This window comes from Ascaphus truei, chromosome 2 (genome assembly GCF_040206685.1).
Source record: "Ascaphus truei isolate aAscTru1 chromosome 2, aAscTru1.hap1, whole genome shotgun sequence".
Lineage (NCBI taxonomy): Eukaryota > Metazoa > Chordata > Amphibia > Anura > Ascaphidae > Ascaphus > Ascaphus truei.
This window is the reverse complement of record NC_134484.1, coordinates 401590517-401613455: the sequence shown is the minus strand read 5'-3', so window position 1 is coordinate 401613455 and position 22939 is coordinate 401590517. Positions and strand designations below refer to the sequence as shown.

The 22939-nt window shown below is 44.2% G+C and overlaps 1 protein-coding gene across 1 annotated transcript in view; it reads left to right on the top strand.

Moving 5' to 3' along the window:
• Positions 1-4781: 4781 nt before the first annotated feature.
• Positions 4782-22939, top strand: part of LOC142487653 (putative acyl-CoA dehydrogenase 6) — a 217649-nt gene continuing 199491 nt past the window's right edge. The window contains exon 1 of the mRNA XM_075587331.1: positions 4782-4994. Coding sequence (XP_075443446.1) covers positions 4791-4994 — 204 coding nt within the window. The 5' untranslated portion in view covers positions 4782-4790. The remainder of the gene's footprint in view (positions 4995-22939) is intronic.

Sequence of the window (22939 nt, the reverse complement as noted above, 5' to 3'; positions counted from 1 at the left end):
CTTTGTAGGTTCCTGGCCTGCAAGTCTTTATCTTGGGATAAATTAGAAAGGGATCATGCAAAGAACTGAAACAATGATAAGACTGAGCCCATATGTAGAGATGAGTTCAGAGGGACCACTGAATCCACATTGGAGAAACAGAGACACAGTAGCAGGACTTAAGCATCTGGTATTTACTGTATCTACTCTTCACGATCACATAAAAACAAGTTATATTTACAGTAATTTTCAGTTATTTAAAGAATTATGTGAGGGACCCAACAATTTTTCTCATATCTACTTAGGAATGCTTTGCACCATCCTTTTATAGTGTAGAAAAAAGTTTTGAAGCAAAAATAGTGTTACACATATTATAACACAGTTTAATTTTAGTGATCATACAATATGTTGCAGGCATTCAATACTTATCATTATAAAAATCCCTAAGTGGAATGAAGTGCCTCATTCACTTAGTGCTGGAGGGGCTATGCCCATGACTTTTTGCGCCAATGAATGTATTAGATAGAGCTAAAGATGGGCAAAATTGTAAAAATCCGTTTAGCGGAATTTCCTGAGCTTTCCATTCAAAATCCGTTCTGCGGTGTAAAATCTGTCAACGGATTGTTCCAACTTTAATCTATGCGGATTAATCCAAATCTGCCATTGAATATAATCCTCTGGTGAATTTTAATAATACAATCCACGAATTTCCGAATCCGTTGGGGGATTTTAATCAACCCAATACGCTGATTAAACAAAATACTGGTGGATTCTAAGAATCTAATCCGCGGATTCTGCAATCCACATGTGGATCCAGAATCTGCGGACCACCCGGTGGCTTGCTAAATTTGCGGATTTAACTGGTAAAAATCCTCCAACGAATTGCGGAATCCGCAGATTGTATTGTCGGGGATAAAAAAAAATATGGAAAAGACAAATCACCCTTTTTGAGACTGATTCGTGGAAATCTGCAGACCAAAGAAACCACCCGATCCAAGATGGATCCTAATCCGCAAAAAAAGAAATAAATGTGCCCATCTATAGTTAGAGCCCGGAAATACATAAAGGGGTCATACACTGAACTCACTGAATGTCACAATTAACATTTGCCATAGAAATGTCATAGGGGGAAGTCTGGACTGTAACCCATATCCTTAGTTGTCTCTCTCAGGTAGCATCTGGTGCCTTAGGAAGCACGAGCCCTTTCTCTGCATACAGCTGACACTGTTCCAGGGCTAGCTCTGGCCTATGTGGGATTTCCTGAGGGCACAGGGGCAAGAAAAGGTATAGCATGCCTTTCCATAACAAAATAATAAATGCATAAAAATATGTATAGTGAAACACACAAAAATGGTACACCACAATTGAAGAAAAAATGCACTGCAATATGTAGTGTTAAATTAGCGATATAATACGATTAAACACCATTTAAACTTGCCCTGTCAATTTCAGGCATATTTATCTTGGCATGAATCCACATGATGATCAAAAATAGGTTACCTTTAATAAAATAATTCTACTGATATTGTTACCTGCTATTACAACAGATCTTTATTTTTCTTTAGGAAACTCATACCTGTCAACTAGAAACTCATACCTAGCAATTATAATTGCATGAACATTTGGTAGCATACTGAAAGTTTAAGGTTAGGCTGAGTCCCCTGTGCCGCTGAGCGTGCGGTGCTTAACGAGGTTGCTTCTGGCTATTTCAATTTTTATGTCCCCGCTCAAGCGGAAGGCGCGCGATCGTGCGCGGGCACGGACGCTTACCCACGTTTGGCGCAAACAAAAAAATCTGACTTTGAACTGCGCTCAGCTTGCCTGCAATGCCCCCCTCCCCCCCCCCCCCGCACGCTTGCGAAATAGCGTGGACACCCGTCGCTCATGCTTGGAGAGTTGGTGACATCACCGCTCTCCAAGCAGGAGCGCGGTCAGCGGCAGAGCGGAGAGAGGTGGAAGGGGCTGAGCGGAGAGAGGTGAAGAGGGGGGCAGGGGGGCGAAAGAGGTGAAGAGGGGGGCAGGGGGGCGTGAGAGGTAAAGAGAGGGGGGGGCTGAAAGGTGAAGGGGTAGGGGGGAGAGAGGGAGGATGGGGAGAGAGAGAGGGAGGAAGGGGGAGGGGGGAAGGGGGAGAAAGAGGAAGGAAGGGAGAGAGAGGGGGGATGGAGAGAGAGGGGGGCTGGGAGAAAGAGAGAAAGGGTGGGGGCCGGGAGAGATAGAGGGTGGGGGCCAGGAGAGAGAGAGGGGGGTTGCGAGAGAGAGAGGGGGGAGGGAGAGAGGCGGGAAGTGGGGGAGAGAGAGAGGGGGGAAGGGAGAGAGGGGAGAGAGAGAGAGGGGGAGAGAGAGGGGGGAGAGAGAGGAGGGGGGATAGAGGAGGGAAAGGGGGATAGAGAGGGGGAAGGGAGAGAGAGGTGGAAGGGGGAGATATGAGTGGAGGGGGAGAGAATGGAGAGATGGGGGTGCGAATGGAGAAAAGGGGGGAGAGAATGGAGAGAGGGTGAAAGGAGAGGAGGGGGAGAGAGGGGAAGGGAGAGAGAGGGGAAGGGGGAGAGAGGGGAAGGGGGGAAAGAGGGGAGAGGGAAAGAGAAGGGAAGGGGGAGGGACAGAATGGAGGGGTGGGAGAGGGAGAGAATGGAGGGGAGAGAGGGGAAGGGGGAGGGAGAGAATGGAGGGGAGGGGGAGGGAGAGAATGGAGGGGAGAGAGAGGGGAAGGGGGAGAATGGAGGGGAGGGGGGAGAGAAAGGAGGGGAGGGGAAGGGAGAGAATGGAGGGGAGGGGTAGGGAGAGAATGGAGGGGAGGGGGGAAGGAGTTAATGGAGGGAAGGGGAGGGAGAGAATGGAGGGGAGGGGGGATGGAGTTAATGGAGGGAAGGGGAGGGAGAGAATAGAGGGGAGGAGGGGAAGGGGGGGGGGAGAGGGGGAGGGTTGGAGAGGGGACTGAGGGAGTGAGGGGGGTGGAGAGAAGGGCAGAGGAGAGCAGAGAATGCATACAACATACAGGTATACCCCACTTTAAGTACACTCGCGAGTAAGTACATATCGCCCAATAGGCAAATGGCAGCTCACGCATGCGCCTGTCATCACGTCCTGAACAGCAATACCGGCTCCCTACCTGTACCGAAGCTGTGCGCAAGAAGGGAGACTATAGAGCCTGTTACAAATGCGTTATTTACATCAGTTATGCGCGTATATGATGATTGCAGTACAGTACATGCATCAATAAGTGGAAAAAGGTAGTGCTTCCCTTTAAGTACATTTTCGCTTTACATACATGCTCCGGTCCCATTGCGTACGTTAATGCGGGGTATGCCTGTACTGACCCTTTCCCTTCTGCGCAAAATACAAAGTAATTGCAGCCTCACTGTGATTGCTAAGAGAGCATGAAGTGCATCGGCAGCAACGCGAAAAAAGACAATTTTCATGTCTTTCCTCCGATCTGCTGGGTCAACGCTCACTGCCGTACGCACGCACGCACATCTGAAGTATAGAACATCAGGTTTAAACACAGTCGATTATAATTGACGCGCGCGTGCGCACCCATATTACACGCCTTAGGCTGAGTCCAGGGTCAGCGCTTAGGCGCTGACCCGTGCTGAGGCGCGCTGACGCTTGTCATTGAGCCCCTGCAGCCGCAATGAGAGCGGCTTTAGCAGGTGCTCGCGCACGCGTCTGCAGGCGTGCGGAGGCGTAGGTCTTAACACATTTCTAGTTTGAGCGCTCACGGGAGCGCAGGGCCGGTCACGTGAGCGGTTCGCCTTCTCTGTGACGTCACTGGCCCGCCCCCCGACCGCGTGCGAACTAAGGCCAGGGAAAGCACACGCTTTCCCTCAGCCTCAGCGCGCCTCCGCACGGCTGCAGTTACCATGGACTCAGCCTTAGTTGTCAGGCATGAAATGTACACTGAAGTCATACTGTATGTCATGAAATATGAAAGCCAGGACAATCCCTTTGTGTGCCTTTATTTGATGTACATTTTCCACACTGCATATGGTAACCATGGTGGTGGAAGTGTATTAGTACCTGGTGGTACAGTATACTGTAGTTATCATTCGTTTTTCATGTAAGAACCTAAACTTCCTATGTTTTCATTGAGATTAACTGGACTAACTCCCGTGGCTTCCGATTCACACTATTTACATTTGAATTGATAACACATTTTGACAATCATAATGTAATAATGTTTATAATATTTTATTTTCTCTATATGTTAAATTAAGACTGAAAATAGTATTTAGTCACAAATAACCCGTTCCCATTTCTTCACACAACATAAATACTGCACAACTTGATTGTAAAGAGCTTTGTCAACATAGATACAGAATATACGATGTGTTAAAGAGTTTTTTGTTGAAGGGTTATGCTCTCTTGTCATTTACCACAGTGCAGTACTTTACGTTTTCTATGGCACTTGAGTCCCTGGGTGTCATATCAATTTGTAGAGCTCTTGCTAAATCGATACAGTTTAGCTCTCAGCCCGGACTCAGTGAGCTACCCCGTGGTAAAACAGGTTACATTATGATGTCATTTTGGCAAACTGTTAATGACCAATTTTGCATGGCATCATAATACAATAATAGTGGTTTGCAATTATATTTAGCAGCACCGTCATTACATCAACCTTAATTGATACAAATATTGGTAATATCCGGGGTTTCTTCGGAAATTCGATTATATATAAATAGTGGTTGCTGTGTTGGAGAAACCTTAAACAAACATATGGTTACAGCTCAGGGCAGGCAAGGGAGCACTAGTATCACGAGTATCAGCCGGTGCCTGCGTCTCCCTGCGTCTCTTTGCGTCTCCCTGCAGAGCACATGCGCAGTCACGGGAAAGGTCGCTACAGTATGGCTGTGAGAGTGGGTTCCGTCCTTCAGCTGAGGGGCTGCATCAAGGCTTGTTGGCTTTCTGGCCAGCCCAGATTCTTCTCGCAAACAGCCATTGTCCTCCAGTCAACCGCCCATGCAGTGCATGCTGTATACACCCCGGAGCATTACGCCTTAAGGGAATCCCTAAGAAAGGTACATGCACTACATTTTCATACACACATACACCCCTCTTCCTTCCCATCCCCTCCAAACGCAGTGACGGACGTCCCCATTAATGAGCATTGACCCAGGTTTCCAAATGAATGTATAGATTCATTAAAAAAAAAAAAAAAATACAAATGTTATAGAAGATCACAATCATCTAAAAAGAAATTAACCAGCAAGACGGGAACCCGTGCATTACTGCAGGGACTGTATTGCGTAGCAGTTATTGTGAGAAACAGTTCGGCAAACAGGTGGTCCAAGTCTCCGAGAAAAACATTGTTGAGCAATAGCAGGGTCACGTAGGGTAGCGGGTTTGCGTAAGGCCTCGGTCCCTCCGCTCAAGCCACGCCCCCCCTCCCTGTCAAACCTCCCACTCCCGCCCACCTCCCGCCCCCTACAGACCGCATATCGCGGTCTGTGTATCTCAGCGCACCGCCTATCAGCAGTGCGGGTGCGCTGACTCTGGGAGCGGGGCCTTAGCCTAAGCAGGGAGGTGCTTCTGCCTGGTAATGCCAGCCCTTGCACTGCAGCCCTTGCACTGCAGCCCTTGCACTGCAGCCGGGGCTGAGCAGGCTGTGTGTAAACACGCACAGGGAATATCATCGGCTCACCATGCCTGGCTCCTTTGATAAGTGTATTGGAACACATTTCTACCACGCTTATCAGTTTAAATCACATATCCTGACTTTCTCTGCAGAGGAAACCGGGGTCGTTAGCTAAATACTTCTGCCTACATTACTTCACATGAGTGATTCACTTCACTGAAAATGTGTCCTAATAGCTTCTCAATCGCAGGCTCACAGTGCCTACGTTAAATTCCAGCCGATCCAGGCATGATAATTCCTTAGGGTCTTACATGCTTCTGATACTTTAAAAAGAGCTGCCTCAAAACATAGTTTTCTATTGATATTGGCTATTTTTGGAATTGTTAGACATGTTTGGTTCTCATTGTAAAACACTGTTTGCGATATAATGAGTTATTTATTCAGGTTCCAGTACTGTCTCGGATAATTAAACCAAATATTTGCATACTTCTCACTCTGCAGCTGATTGTGTAGAAAATTAGCATCAAATGCAGAAGCATTTGTTGCCACAGTGTAACATCGTTGGTGCAAAACCTGCTGAATCTATAAAGCTCATGATAATATCATGAGATATTATGTATTTTAATGATCTGGTGCTTCAGGGGTTAAACATGTACAACTTGGGTTTGAAAATACAGTGTAGTGGGTTTATGACAGCTTCATGGGTGGGTGCTAAACTTCAAACAGAACTTAATTGGGGGAGCTATCCTGGATGGCCCACTAGAAGTGACGTTTTTGTTAGATGGTCAGAAACCTTAAGAGCAGACCCTACCAGCCCCAAAACAAACTCACAGTTTGTGAATAATCACTGGTACATTCCAGAGAGAAGTGACCCACAGGTTATGCCCTTATTGAATTACTTTATTAAAAATTAAAATATCATGGGACGTCATCTGCAGAACATGCTAAGCCTTACATGTGTTTATCCGTGGCACCGAGGGCATATAATGGTTACAGACACGCCAGGTTTAGCAGGTACTGGGGAACAGATATTAATTTGTTGCTCAGGTTTAGAGGTAAGATTTTCATGCATAGTCTTGTCGTGTCTGCCATGAGCACCTGAATGTCGGCGTTTAGAAATTGAGAAGATTAAAAGTCAGTTTTGTAGAGGTTTTTTTTTTTTAACTTTGTCGTAAAACTAAGTCTAACCGCTGATTTATGACGAGGGTGGTCTTATGTTGTTTCCATGGAGAAAGAGAATGTATTTACTGTAAGTCTTAGCAAAGATTATGAAAATTAGATTTCAACAGAGGTGTGTTTGGACCAAACACGTGATATCTCATATTCCTGAATTTGTGGCCTCTCTGGGAGAAAACCTATAGCATTTGGGTAATATAATGAATAAGGTTTTCTGTTTCTGTTTTATCCTTTCATTTTGAGAAACCATTCTGTATTTATTGTAATTGTATGTTCTTGTAATCCTTTTTTTCTGTAATCTAAGCACTGTATTTTTATATGTATTAAAACATTGAATAAGTAATGCTTTGGGCTCTGAATGAACTGTTGCAAGCTCTAGAGAGAGTATTTACATTTTCTGACACATTTGGCCACAACAGATTTTTGAGTGTTAAAGTGCATTGTTTTTTCTATGATAAACAAGGACCTGGGACCCTAGCAAATATTTATTTGACATCTCTTATTTGCATAAATATCCCGGGTGGTGGAAGCGTATAGATATGAGTGCAATTGAGTAAGGGGTTAATATTAAATCATTGGAGGTACCTTGTGCAGGATAAAGGTGAGTTGGCTTGAGTAGCTGTGTGTACTAAACCCTGATTGCATATCTAAGTCACGTGCCCACTAGTGGGCTGTTTGTGACAGGTGGTATATGGGGATGGATTTAGGGGAGATATTGTCCATTTGAGGGACCTTTTGTGGAGGTGAAAAGTGGGGCGGCTTGCAAGTTGTGTATTAACCCTTGTCCCGTAGGGGAGATATTGTCCAATTCAGGGACCTTTGCGGAGGTGAAAAATCATGCAAATGCACCACAAGTTGTATTTTTATTTACAAATAAAGCAAAAATTACACAAACTACAGAATTTTAGTATTGCTTGCACTTGGTATGTTTACTTTTCAACAAGTTATTCAATGAGTGATTCTAATGTAGCTTGATATTAAGTTCCTCCTTAACTCCTTTTAGTCCAAGTAACCACTTCCCAATTGTTCACTGACATAAGTAGAGCAGGGAAAGTTTAGGGTTCCTTGATACAATTTTCTATGGTATGATCAAATGTGCTTTGACTCTGTGCACATTCATGGTTGGATACATCTCATTTGGGCAACTAATCAGTATGGAGATGTATGATGTATAAAGTGAATGGAAGTCAATGCATCAGATATTACAATTATGTATTTTTAATGTAGAGCTGAATGTGTACACAGATATATACAATTTTTGCAGTCACTGTAGACTTACAATCTAATTTCGGTGCTTAAGGTACAGGTAGATAAAGTGACTTACCGAAAGTCAGAAAGAGAGCTAAAACTGGGATTCAAACTGAATTAACCTGGTTTGGGGCATTGACATTACTACTGAACTACTCCCAATTAATCAGTTTCTCACCATATTAAACATATATATTTTCCATGTTCCAAAGGTCTCTGAGCATTGTATCGTACACGTTCACTCACATGGAAGTGACAAACTGGCTGCTGGGTTATCTCTCGCCTCCCCGGAGGGCACTAAAAATGAGCACTCACACCCTCAAATCCTCACACATCACCCCATTTATGTTGCCACCAGGAAAGCCTTACATCTAAGGAATCCTTGGTCCCCTAGTTCCCAGATGAAACACAAATTACAATGTAAAAAAACAGGTGGGTATAACTAGGGCCGCTTTATACATTAGGCCGACTAGGCACAGGGCCTAGGGCCTACGAACCTTTTAGGGCCTACAATATTTCACTTGAAAAAATACCTAAACAAAAAAAAATCACAAAATAAGAGAAACAGCAAATTTTAATTTAAAATGCCTTCGAGGTATCGATAACTTTAAATATCGAAACAAAAGTATCAATACCAAATATCACTAGTATCGAAAGAAACAAGCAAACGATGAAATTAGCATAAAAATGAGTAAAAATATTGGACTCACAGGCCTCTAGAAATAAAAGTGCCTAGGGCCTACGAAGTTCTTAAAACAGCCCTGGGTATAATGTGTCTGAAAATGACAATCCCTTCATAAGTACAAAGGCTTGGTTAGAGCTCATAAACAGTACATTATTACATTTTTAGATTTAACATAACAAAATCAGTTACAGTTCTTATACGTAAAGATTACAAAATAACATACAATGAAATAAGACCAGACACTAGAGAAGAAAGTAATAAAACAAATATCCCACACACATGCGGTACATGCGTATCCCAAAGATGGATGTACTATCTGAGTTTGAAAAAATGCATGGAAAGCGTGTGCACTATTTTACAGCATTCTGTATGCACGCCAATAATCTGCGAGGTGGAAGAGTAGAGCCTCAGAGTTAGGGGTGATGGTGGATAGAGAAGGAATTCATGCAATATGTGGCTAAGATTAGATGGAGTGTGGTCTCCTGGATTGCAGGGTTAGGTATATCAACTCATTGGTGCATAAGAAAATATCCCTTGCTGCAATGTGGTGAATGAACTATGACACGAACCAAAATAATAATATTATACCCCAGAGGTAATAATGGGTAAAATAAATAAATAAACCGTGTGCAATTCAATGTACCCACTGGGAGGTCACAGTCAGTAAACTCTGCTGTGACCTGGTTTTGGAACAGTTCAATTGTTAATGTGTTCCAATAGTCCGTGGTATTATCAGTCCAATTGAGGATGCTTGCTGTCATTGCTGCCCCAATGATAAAATAACTAATCCTCCTGGAAAGTACCTCAAAAAGAAAGAAAAGGGCGCAAATAGTAGCAAACGCACAAACCTTATAGAAGTAAAATTCTAAATATACAAATGACCGGAAAAGATAAATGAATAAAAGCACGGTAATTGCCTGTAATGGATGGTAACTGCTGCTGTGCCTGATTGGGGGGGGGGGAATCCTTTTTATTAATCTCTGCCGTCTTCTTGGTGGTCCTGGGATCGGAGGTGAGAGGGAGCTGATGTTACCACCTTGGTGGTCTTCCCTCCGCTGGGTGGTCGCCTCAGAGAGTTCCCACTCGTTGCTGGGGTAGCGGTGGCTGGCATTCTCCTTGGTCTCGGACGAACTTGGAAGTGGCATCAGAGGGTGATGACCCGGATATGACGATATCCTGTTCTACGAATGGGGATTCCCTGGGCCGACAGCTGCTATTCTCCACATTGCTGGCAGGGCGCTGCAATCTTACGGGTTACCTCTGCACAGCTAGGAAGTCAACAGGCAGGGCACCAAGAAAGTGTTCGTGCTGTCTGTAGTTTCCAAAGATCCCTATTATTCTTGGACTACAATACTAACAATGTCTTTTGGGATAGAAATGTACTCAAGATTGTTGATTCAGTTGTCAACCTTGAGGGCTGACTACTGAAAGGCTAGAAGATCTAAGTCTTCATTTAATCCAGCTGGATGTAACGTTTGCAGTTTAAAAATCCAAAATGATTCCTGCTGTCGTAGCCTAAGATACCTATCATCTCTAGTTATACCAGTCTTAATAGTTTCAATCCATGTCACTGCAATTTCTTTGGGGTCACGTTTGTTTGTATAGAAAATGCCTTGATACTGAATGGCCCATTAACCCTTTTGTGATATTGCGCTGGTGCTCCAAGGATCTTTCACGTAACGTTCTCTTTGTCTGGCCTACATATTATATGTCGGAGGAACATGTAAGTTGATAACTACGTATGAGGTATTACAATTGATAAATCCCTTTGTGGTGAATATTTCCTTCTTTATTCTTGATGTGAATTCCTTGTTTTTATTCAGTATCTGTGTACATGTAAGGCACCCATTATAACCACATTTATAACATCTAGAGGGGCGTTCCGGTAGCCAAGCGCCCTTTATGTTATCCCCTAGTTTTGTAAATATATCTTTTCTTTGGATTGGGATAGACCTTTGGGGCCTCAAGCCCTAGGGGTCGAGTCCAGGGCCAAGAGAGGAGAAAGGGTGCTGTAGGACCATGCATGCTGTAAAGGATTGCTGTAATAAATTGCTGTAATAAATTGCTGTACCAGAAATAAAGAGCAAGTTCATGTTTTATACTCCTGTCTGACGCTGCAGTTCTTCAGGAGGAGGGGGAGGTATTTTCCACAGGGGACTGCACCTATCCCATGATAGGCCCTGAGGGAATGGAGGCACTGTACCATCTGAGAAGAGAGCTGTGGATCACCAAAAGCCAGGCCTGTTGATTCCGTAACTAACATCGGCGGAAACTCACGGCCTTCTGTATATCTGCAGGTGAGCACCACAACATTGTGTAACAGTGAGATCTCTCGTCGTGTGGGGGAGCACCGGTTACATTTGGAGGCGCTGCTGAGATATAACATCAGAAAGCTGGCAGGCTCTTGCAGCGAGAGAAAGAAAGTTCTCTCCAATTATGCCCAAACTGAGAGGTGCCTGAAAACCACTGCATTAGGGCGATTGCAAGAGGAATTATGGGTGGTGTGTCTGGGGGATCTTGGGATCCGAGTGACCAGAACCCCCTGTAAGGGGAAACCATCACATGAATATCTAACTTTAAGCCAGGCTGAGAGGTGCGTGATAAACACTGTATGAGGGCCATTGCAAGAAGGATTAAGTGTAGGGTACCTGGGATTGCTGGGGCTTAAGGGGACCAGAATCGCCTGAATGGGGACTACAACATATCTATCCACCTATAATGCTCACAGTATGTGCGGGTAGCATCCCGCGGGGGAGGGGAGCTCTTGAAATTCATGAAGCCGTAACCTTTGTTTTAAAAGAGCTACAGCAATACAAAAAGTACAATAGCGGTTCCCGCCAAAATGGGAGAACTGCGTGTTAAGCTTTGCAGAGTTGCAAGCTTTTTCAGTTACAAAATTATCTGGGTTCGGTGTGAAAACGAAGCTACGCCCACAGTTAGGGCTGGGTTCGGCGCAATAGCTGGAGCCACGCCCACTGTTGGTGCATAGACTCCTGGATTCACCAAGGGGAGGGGGCACAGAACTAATGGACCAATGGCGTGTCACCACTAGGGTCGTAGCCAGACGTGAGCTACCGCACCCTCAATTGCACGTGGTGAACCAACAGAGCAAGAGCTATCAGAGACTATTCCGCGTACCAGCACTTTTAAAGCTGAGAGTACTCAATCCCAGTATATGCTACCAGGAGGCCTCCTGCTAGTAGAGATCAACGAGGAAGACTTCCTCCAGTGCATCTGCTCTATTTGTGATTTCCCTGGCGGAGAAGTAACCCGTAAATCCCGCTGCAGAATGTGTGAGACACTCCACCTTCAGCCCAATATGCTTCCACCACCCATGCTGGGCCAGAAGGAAGTGCAGGCCTTCTATTCCACGATATGTGAGTTACAAAGGCTTATGGAGTATGCTACGCCCCAAGAAGAGCAGAGTTGTTTCATGGGCATCTACAACTTGTGCCGTCCAGGGTGGAGAGTAGCGGATAGCAGTTATTTAAAAGATTACGGAAAAGCCCAATGCTACATCCAATATGACAAAAATACACAGTAAAATATTTATATATGCTCTTAAAAAAGGGTCATTTAGTTTAACTCTTTGGTCAGGCTTACAATGCTTTGGCCAAAGGGTTAAACTAAATTACCCTTTTTTAGAGAATATATAAGTATTTAACTGTGTATTTTTGTCATATTGGATGTAGCATTGGGCTTCTGTCGTCCATTTAAAAAATTATGCTGACTGGGTCGAAGAATCGGGGGTTGATGCTCCAAGGGACCCGTGTGTACCTGCTCAGGACTGTAAAAGAGACATACCTGGCTCATTCCAGCTGGTGGTGCAGGAGCAGGACCGCTGCCTGAAAGCCACCGCCCGTGACGCTGAGGTGTACCAGTCATCTTCCCCAGTAAATGTGTCAGACGCTGCACTGATGAAAGGCGAGGTGGAGGGCTCCATCACGATGGTCCGGCTAACGTGTCGTTCCCTCGTTGCCGGAGAGTTAGTAGCCATCAGCCGGAATGAGCAGGAGCACCGTCCAAGATCCGTGACGTTCTCGAAGGCGACCCCCACCCGAGCGGAGGACGTCCAGGCGTTGGAGGTGCCTGCTCCCGGACGGGAGAACCAAGCGGATGCAGCGGAGTGGTGAGGATGCGCTTAATTTCCATTCTCTGGAGATGACCACAGCCCCACAGATCGGCGAGAGTGCCGAGGCCAGAGGAGGGATCCATCGTGGAGGTACGGGCTGGTACTGCTTCTCCCGCAGATGTCACCACCCTTCCGGTGCAACCGAAAGTCGTCATCGTAAATGCGGCCGCCGGGGCGGATCTGGAAGGAGTGACCCCCACTCTGGTTGGTAAGGATGACAGCGACACTTTCTTCCAGCTGATTTGCGCTCAGGGTAAGGCCCAGGAGCGCAAGAAGAGTAAGGACTCTGATACTTGCCAAGTGCTGGCGGTTGTGGGCTGAGGCAGGGGCGAGGTTACGGACACCTCAGGATGTAATATTGTGCCTAAGGCTCCATTAGACATTTCCCAGGACACTGGTCGTGTAGTCAGACCCTCCCAGGACTTTAGGGAGTCGGGTGGGTTTGATGATGATACTGCTGGGGGTGAGATGCATGAGTATGCTTTGTTTTCTAGAGAAGGGTCAGTTAGGTCAGAGAGATCCAGACACTCCTCTGTTGCAGGTACGAGTGATTTATCTGTTCAGGGGGTGTTGAAGTTATTGCCTTGGTGGGACCCCATGTTTCAAGGTTATGTCTCTCATATGAACCGAACCCGGTTCTTGTTCATTTTCAGGTATTACCGTGGACCATTGATGGGCGGGAAGTTCACCGCAGATGAAACAGCGGAGACTCTCAGGGAACGAGAGAGAGAGACATCAGGCTAGGGATGCTATCACTTTCAGGCTTGAAGGTGGTGTATCAAGATAAAAAAAAATCCCTCCTGAACCACTGTTCTGGGTGCTGCCAGGGCAAGCCTGTGGACAGAATTTGATTACAAACTGTAGGGCTGATAGGATCGTGGTACAACGGTACCAAAAGTCCCATGGCTACAACTACTCCTATTTACCTGAGCCCTTAATGTGGGAGACAGAGGCCCATAGAGAAGAGTGGGTCAGGGATGCTGTCCAAGATTATTTAGCTGCTTGATGTGAGGTACCCTGTTACTATGAGGAGAAAGTGTTATACCTCATCAGAGTTTGGAAAGTAGGGAGAAATGTCTATATAGACAGAGTAGAATACTGTAACGCGTAACTCACTACAAACGAAGCGCGACCGCGGTGCTGAGGTAGGGAATTGAGAAACGCCAACCCACAGCCACGCGGGCGCGTCTAGGATGTAGATTGGTCGTGCAAGCCGGATCAGGATTATAGAGTGCAGAGTAGTCGTATATACTTGCCAGGTCAGGATTGGAGAATAGCGGATCGTTGGGGTACTTTGCCAAGTTCAGGATTGTAGAAGAGCGGATCGTCGGAGTACTTTGCCAAGGTCAGGAGTGGAGAGAAGCGGAATCTAAGAAACTAGCTGGGTTCATGCACAAAGGGTTAATCAGGCAGACAAGGCAAAACAAGGTATCAGGAACAGAATGCAGCAAGGCACGGCGTCACACTGACTATGCTCAGCAAAGGTAAGCTGAAAGTGCAGGGTATATATAGGATGAGGCTCCAATAGCAAGCAGGGGTGGAACCAGGAAGTGAATCGTCATAGGCTGCTGGTACACACAGGTGCGTCCAATGATGCAGCTGATCAGGTAGGAGGTTGCTTGCAGCCTGCACGTGTCACAGGGTTCATAGGGCGGGACTTGGAGTGTGTGATACTCCCACGCCGGTTCCTTGAGACATCAGAGCGGAGGCGGAGCCTGGAACGCGCGTCACTGCCATGCTGGTGTTGTTTACCAACAGAGCAGGGATGGAGCCTACCGCGCGCATCAGCGGGGAGATTAGACGAGCGCCCATCTCCGAACGAGGCCAGAAGCGATGTTATTCTGTGACAGTCCCTGATGATGAGGGTAGATTAGTTAGAAAACCTGACCCAAAACATTATTACTGAGTATGATACAGGCATACCCCGGTTTTAGGACACTCACTTTAAGTACAATCGCAAGTAAGGACATTTCGTCCAATAGGCAAACATCAGCTTTGACGCGCATGCGCCTGTCAGCAATATCGGCTCACTACCTGTAGCAAAACTGTGCGCAAGCGGGGAGACTATAGAGCCTGTTCCAAATGCCTTAATTACATCTGTTATGCACGTATATGACAATTTCAGCACAGTACATGCATCGATAAGTGGAGAAAAGGTAGTGCTTCACTTTACGTACATTTTCTTTTTACATACATGCTCTGGACCCATTGCGTACGTTAATGCGGGGTATGCCGGTATGTTCTCCAATTTAAGGCAGATACTATTGTGCATGTGCTCAAATGTTATAATTACTGATCTCTGTTTTACAAAGAAATATTGGTACAGAAATTAGATGTCACGGCGGGATCAAGAGTTCCAACAGAGGGAGTGTGTAGCCGGGGAGCCCCCTGGGCTGTTAATTCTCTGCCTAACATGTAAGTCCCGGTACCAGTGTAGACAGTATTAGGGTTAAATCTACGCCCTGCTGCAAGAAGATCGCGCGAGAGCTGTGTCATCATTGCGTGACCAAGCGCCCGAGTCACATGACTGGAAGTGTCGGTAGCGTCGGGTGGAGCGAGGAACACGGAGAGTACTCTGAACTCCACCATGGTTATATACCAGCTCCCCTTATCCGTATTGCTATACTAAGGACACACCTGATTGTGGCTAGACCTAATAGGGGTTCTGTGGACTTGGGATTATCGGCCGATTTCACTGCTGCTGTATAGGAAGTGACCTGCTGTGAGTCTGATCTGCGATCCTCAGTTCCAGCGTACGGTAACACACACCATGCTTCGTTGATTGCTTGTAATTTCTTGCTTGATGTACGCAGAACTTTAATCTTTTAATCTTATTTTTATATAGTACTTCATTATTAGCGTTGTGCGCTGTGTTTTTTGTTTAATTTTCCCAGTAAGAGCAGGCCAGCCAGGACTAATCATGGGTTTTCCCCACACCCTGCAGCTTCAGTGAGTCACAGGGGAGGCGGTGCAACTAAGCCTTGTGTCCAATCAGGGACTCAGACCTGGTTCCTTCTTTTCCTGTACTTAAGGAGCTGCACTTCCTGATTTAGTTCAGTTGCCTCTACCTTTGAGAGGGGCCACTCTACCCAAACCAGTTGTGCAGAGCTCTGCCAGTCTGTGAGCCCTCCCTTAGGGGAGCGGCGGGGACTATTCCTCATACTCCACCAGGGAGTAAGAGAAGAGCCAGGACAGCTGGGGGAGCCCGGTACCTGCTTTGATTGATTGTCCAGGGAAACATCTTGAGTGCGAAGGCCTGAATAACTGATGGTTGCTGTGAAGTCTACAGTGTACAATAAAATGTTCCTGTTTCACTATACCTGTCGCCTGAGACTGCAATCTGTCAGGGGAAGGGAAAAGAGAACTCTCCTGCAGGGATTGCTCCCCTCATCCTGGGGCCTGCAAGAGATGGAGGCGCTGTCACCATGAGTATGAATTAGTATATACCCGGGAAGCCTGTTCTGACATCCCCTACCACCATGCGGGAGACTCAGATCTACTGTGAGCCAGCAGGTATGCACCACCACACTCCATGTAGCAACACAATCTCCCAGAGGGGGGGGGGGGGGGGGGGGATATGGGCTACTTTTAGAATAACCTTCCAGTTCTACACATATGCAAAGTGATATGCTTTTTTGAAAACTTGAAGGTAAAATTGATTATCTGCAACATGTCACCATGAAGTCCTATTCATTTATGCCCTAAGAGGATCGATTATAGCCACAGTTGACAGATTTATAGGTGACAAGGCTAATGTTTTTACAGAAAGAATGACACGCAGAAATCATTGTCATTCCTACTAGTAGGAATATACTGTAACCCATTAGAATCTCGTTTGAAGAAACATTTACAATAGCTTCACAGTAACCCACATGCTATCTTCCAATAACGCATTGCGATTCTGGAGAGGCTCACTCGGCCTCCTAGTGCTATTATGCATTGATAGCTGGTTTATAAAGCTGTTGTCCAGTGCCCTCTTGAGAAAAAAACAGACCTAAGTACAGCGTAATGTGTCGCTTAAAGTACTTTTGTTGTGAAACTGTCGCAAAAAAGAGCAGAATATCCTTGTCTTTGTGGGCCAATGTATAAAAACTATGTTGATGTGTTGTACGGCATGTGCATCAACTTTTTTTTTCACAAAGAAAAAAAATACCGCCAAAAGGTGGCGTTTTTTGTATATGTGACGCAAAAATACAAAGAATATGAAATAATAAATTACAATTACGCACCACATTTGTGGGCCATACATGTGTCGAAATTGTCAGTAAAGTTTTGTTTTTTTCTTTTTTGCGTAATTTTTTTTTTTTTTTACATAATAATTGTTAATAATGACATACCAGACGTGCTGCTAATGATTTTAGGTGAGAAATAGATTTTTTTTTTTTGATACATTGCATTCTTTTAATTGCCCCCAAATTAGTTACTTGATTACAGGTAGTCCTCGTTTTACAACGCTTCGCTTTACAACAAATGGCTTATCCAAAGCTATGCAATGCATACCTATGTTCATTTTTACAGCGCCAAAACAGCTTATCCAACGCTCTTACAACACTTTGCAAAGTTGTTTGTGTATATTATATAATATTATATTATATATTATATTATTATATTTTATGTTATATTATCTATATATATAATATAGTATATACACTATATCAGCGGTGCGCAAACTGTGGGGCGCGACCCCCAGGGGGGGCGCGACACTGCCGACGGGGGGCGCGGGGTTTACAGAGGCCCCGCGCGCTTCCCGAAGGCACTTAAATTAAGTGCCGGGGGAGCTGCAGGGCCTCTGTAAACCTAACTTACCGTGGCTCCGGCGGCTTCCTCCCTGTGTCGCCATGGCAACGCGGCGTCAAAATGACGCTGCGAGGTCATGTGACGTCACGTTGCTATGGCAATGTGACGTCACGTTGCTATGGCAACGTGACGTCATTACGCCGGAGCGCGGGTAAGTTGGGGTTGGGAGGGGGGCGCGGGAGTGAGGGGACAGCCGGCAGGGGGGCGCAGGGAAAAAAGTTTGCGCCCCCCTGCACTATATCATTTATGTGTGTGCTGCATATCTTATTGCCTGCATAAAATATTTGGTGTATTTTAGTGTTAAAAATGCCTTCAGGAACGGAACCTTTCATTTAAACAGTGTTCCCATGGGAAAAGGTGTTTCGCTTTAAGACATTTCGCTATCCAACGCAATTTTGAGTAACGCATTGTGTCGGATAACCGAGGACTGCCTGTACGTTTAACTTAAAAGAACATACTGACCCAAAAAGTTTAACCCCTCGGCTGTTATAGTGCATCTACACACATTAATGTAACATTTCATAGCCATGTCGTGACAAACATGTTTTAACAAAAATATAATTGTTTCTTATTTTTAAAACTTGGTTCAATAAAAGTGGAATTGCATAGACTGGTAAAGGATGTATTTTAATCTATTTTTTTGCAGTGGTGTTTTTATTGTTGCATTGTTGCAAGATGAATGGCATATTCCTTTTTCTTTGTTATGCCATTAACTAGTCTTTATACAATATTTTTTTAAGATGGCCTTTTAGTTTTCCAAGATATTTAATGCCTGACTAAGAATCCAGCCATTTTTCAATTGTTACAGACAGGATATGTAAAAAAATAAAATAACTTGCTCAGTTCCATTGGGTTGTTTTTAGCCAGAGTATTCCGTTTTCTAAGTGAGTTTATGCAGAATAGTTTCCTCTGTAGCTTTTCATGAACCCACCCTTCCTTTAGGACATTTTGAGTGGTTCGGCATCAAACAATGAATGAATAAAGTGTGCCTTAGTAATATTACACTTTGATATTTTCAGACATAGTTTACTCCTGCAAATCCTCTAATGTTGGCATAATTGTATATAAACAAATTCTGCTATACTGTATGCAGCACTGTTTCCCCCACCCTCTGGGAGATGCACAGCCTCTGCTACCTGTGTGTGGTGCGGATACCTGTTGGGATCAGGAGAGCTGAGTGGGATCTGTAATGTTATTGAGATCAGGAAAGGCTTAGGTTCGTTCTCTTGGTGTTCAGCGCCTCCAGCCGTAGTGGGCTCCAGGGTGTCCAGAAGTCAGCCCCCACTATTGCATACTTCACCCTCCTGCCCAAGGACTGATACTTAGACTGGAGTGATAACAAGGGTCTTTATTGTTTGGCAGGCATCCACTGCAGATCTTCCTAACAGCGATGCAGTCCCAGAGGTTCCAGACCTCAGGATGGTGATGGGCCCTGGTTTTACAGGGCCTCTGTGGCTGAATCTGATGCACGCTCATCCGCCATGGGAGAGTTGCCACCGCTGTGTATTCGACGGAGCTGCTTTGTTCGTTCTGCCACTGTGGTATTGGTACTTGGAACCTCAGCTCTTGTCGAAGTCTTTAGTCTTGTTATGAAATCCTGTAGTCTTTAGCTGAATCTTTCATGCTTAGGTGAATCTGGTTCCCGATGGACTGCGCGGATTCTTATGGGGTTAAAACTTTTATACCTAACCTGTGCAGCCAATCACTCTGTGGGAATAAATTTCCCCACCTATCCCGAAGTTGCCAATACCTTACAAGCCTGGCAGAGGAAGCCTGAGAGCCTTCTCATTCTGCTAATGGCATGCGCGGACCTTGCACCTTTGCCGCTTAGCATATGAGACCCAACCTCCTTACCTGGCGACACTTAGTCTGGGCTGGGTGGCCATTTGCCAATCAGCCTGGACTTTACACTAAGATGGGGGTACTTGGGCTATCCCTCCCCACTTCACACCTTAGTAGGTTGGAGCTTTTCAACTCCGGACTTTTGCCGATATCCCGGCAGCAAGCCAGCGGGTGTCGTAGAAGTCCGGGGCTGGAGATGCTCCGCTCATTCGCAGGAATTTCCTGCATGCATTTCTAAATGACCGCGTTCATAAACAAACTGTTTCCTCTGTCTGATGTTTTGCATGAAAGTCCCAATGTGCCTAACATGTTGGAACAATTAAAAGAAGGGGAATTTCATTCATCTATTTTTATATAACTGTATAAAAATTGCGCTAAGTGAGTTTCATGTTTTCACCTGAACAGTGTTCACAGCAAAATTCAGCGCTCTAAGAGCTTCCTAGCCAAAGTTAGCAAAAAAAACGCTTGCTATGCTGCCAAGCGCTGAGTTTTAAAAACATTTTCCTTTATACTTTCACAGGCAAAAACACTGCTACCTTATACACTTTTAATTTAGAAATGATATTACTCTCGCCACCTTATACCTGGTGGGAGATGTTCTGAACCACACATACATTTTATTACAATGACAGTGTTTCTGCCATCATTGGGTTGCAGAGCTGGCACTTCACCATTCCCCAATAGGGCTCAGGGGCACCCAGCCGGGCATAATACCTTTATTATTGGCATGGGTACCCCCTCACCGTCACAGCCACCTGTGTTGAAGCAGGAATATCCTGAAAATCTGACCTGTGGGAAGGGGTGGGGTGTCTTGAGGACTGGCGTTGAGAACCCCTCATGTAGGTAGTCTTCAATGGAGTGGTAAGAAGATTACAACAAAAGAGCAGGAGCTAAGTATAGGTATGCTGCTAGGTACTGTGAATAGCAGAGGTGTAAAGAGGTGTCAGGCTGTTGTGCTCACACCGTCTCTAAACTGTGGAGCAGGAAGTGGACTAAGAACATTTTTATATGAAGTATGATAGTGCCACTTAAGGTCTACGCACAGAAACCCCATTGACTTCAATCTTCTCAACCTTTATAGAATAGGGGCTTATATATTGCCGAACAATGTAATAAATCCAGTATCCCGATCTTGGCCATTGTTTTTGGAGTCCTTAAATTGAATATATTTTGATTTCCAAGTTCTTCACTCCTGTATGTTTTCACATTTTCCTTGAGAATGAATGTTGTTATATCTGACAGTGAGTTTCCTGCTTGTGAAAAGTGCTGTCTGTTCTGGTGCTGATGTCTGATATGATGAATCTGTGGTAATTCATCTGGTCTGAATGGTCTGTTAGGTTTCTCCAACATATCTGCTGTGTCAAGATAACTGTTTTTATTAAGTAATAAGTCAAGTTTTTAATTTGAACTTTTTTTTTGCTCTCCTGTGGACTGGATCCAGAGAAAATGCAAAAGCACCTTATCAAGTATGAAATATTTTGCTATACTCTTTACAGCCTTAATGCTCCCCGATCTTACAATTGTGACTCTACTTTAATATATTTAGTTGTTGATATTGCATTTAGGATACTGGAACATTTTCTTCTCACATTATCAAATATAACTGCAGTTACACAGAATATTTATTTGATTAGAACTGTCTTCTTCTGAATTTTGCTCATGGATAAATCGGGCTTTGCATTACCTGTGAAGCCGAAGGCATCTGCTAAAACAAATATTTGGCACCTCCAAAATACAGTATTTGCACAACATACAAAATAAGATCACAGGTTCACCAACAGGTTTGAAATAACTGTAACTTTTTTTTTTTTATCCAAGCATTTTGTGTAAAATGATTTATTTTTACAATAAATATTTGATATGCAGGAGAGACCATTAGATAAATGTTGGGATAATGAGGCATTACTACAATGTGAAACCTGTCTGCCCATATATAGCATGTTATCATGATACCTGTTCCCATGGTGTGGGCTGTTTTGGCAGCTAGAATAATGGATTCTGCCTAACCCCAGTCACAAACTTTCCCAGAACTATATCTCATTTTAATATTCTGTATGTTTTTAGGATTAATAAATATGTTAATTGGATGTGTTAAATGATATATATATATATATATATATATATATATATATATATATATATATATATATATATATATATATATAAAGGAACAGTTTTAAAGACAGCGCTCCTTTTTCAACACACCCAAATTGCTGCCCCCCTGGTGACGTGTGCCAAAATGTTGCACCAAATATCAAAATTGAGTAAGATGTTTACATGAACCAACTAGTGCCTACCTATAACAATTGTAATAAAATATATTATAGCAACATGAATCAAACAAAATCTAATTGTAAAAAATGTGCAAAAAATATAAAAAAATGAAATAGTCTGTTGAACATATAAAAAAGCATAAAAATACAAAAAATTAAACTATAAAAAATGATACTTAAGTCCAAATGAAGTCCATGAATGAATAAAACAAAGGTCCAGGCTGCTTCTTCTTGGGCTCACCAAGTTCCCATAGTACCTATTAGAAAAAGAAAAGAGAAAAAGCGCCCGATCCTTGTGTAAAATCAGATGAACATTTTAATAAATCATGGACAAGACAAATGCACACTTACAATTTGTCTGATTAAAATAAGCATTTTATGGGACCTGCCCATGCACCAATCGAAGACTCCACAGTCACCTCCGCTCTGCAATCTCACGATCAGTTCGAGACCCAGTAGTTGGGAACGCCGTTTTCTCCAAGGTGTATAGATTATCATCCGTCAGGAGCTTCTCAGCAGCGTGCGTCCGCCATTACTCCCACGCATGTGGTACTGGATACCGGAAGGACTTTCCTTGTGGTTACTGTGTTTCTCTCTGGTGCCGAAGGCAGGTCAGCCACCGTAGTTGCAATGCAAACCGTCCCCATCATCTGATTTTACACAAGAATCGGGCGCTTTTTCTCTTTTCTTTTTCTAATATATATATATATATATATATATATCTCCACACACACACAGTGGTGTGAAAAAGAAAGTACACCCTCTTTGAATTCTATGGTTTTACATATCAGGACATCATAACAATCATCTGTTCCCTTAGCAGGTCTTAAAATTAGGTAAATACAACCTCGGATGAACAACAACACATGACATATTACACCGTGTCATGATTTATTTAACAAAAATAAAGCCAAAATGGAGAAACTATGCGTGAAAAACTAAGTACACCCTTACTGCTTCCATAGGAATTAAGATGCTAAGTAGCAGACAAGCGCTGCTAATCAAATGTCCTTGATTAATTGATCATCAGCAAGTGTGACCACCTCTATAAAAGCCAAAGCTTTAGCAGTTTGCTGGTCTGGAGCATTCAGGTGTGTGTTATCAATATGCCAAGGAGGAAAGCCATCAGCAATGATCTTAGAGAAGCAATTGTTGCTGCCCATCAATCTGGGAAGGGTTATAAGGCCATTTCCAAACAATTTAAAGTCCATCATTCTACAGTGAGAAAGATTATT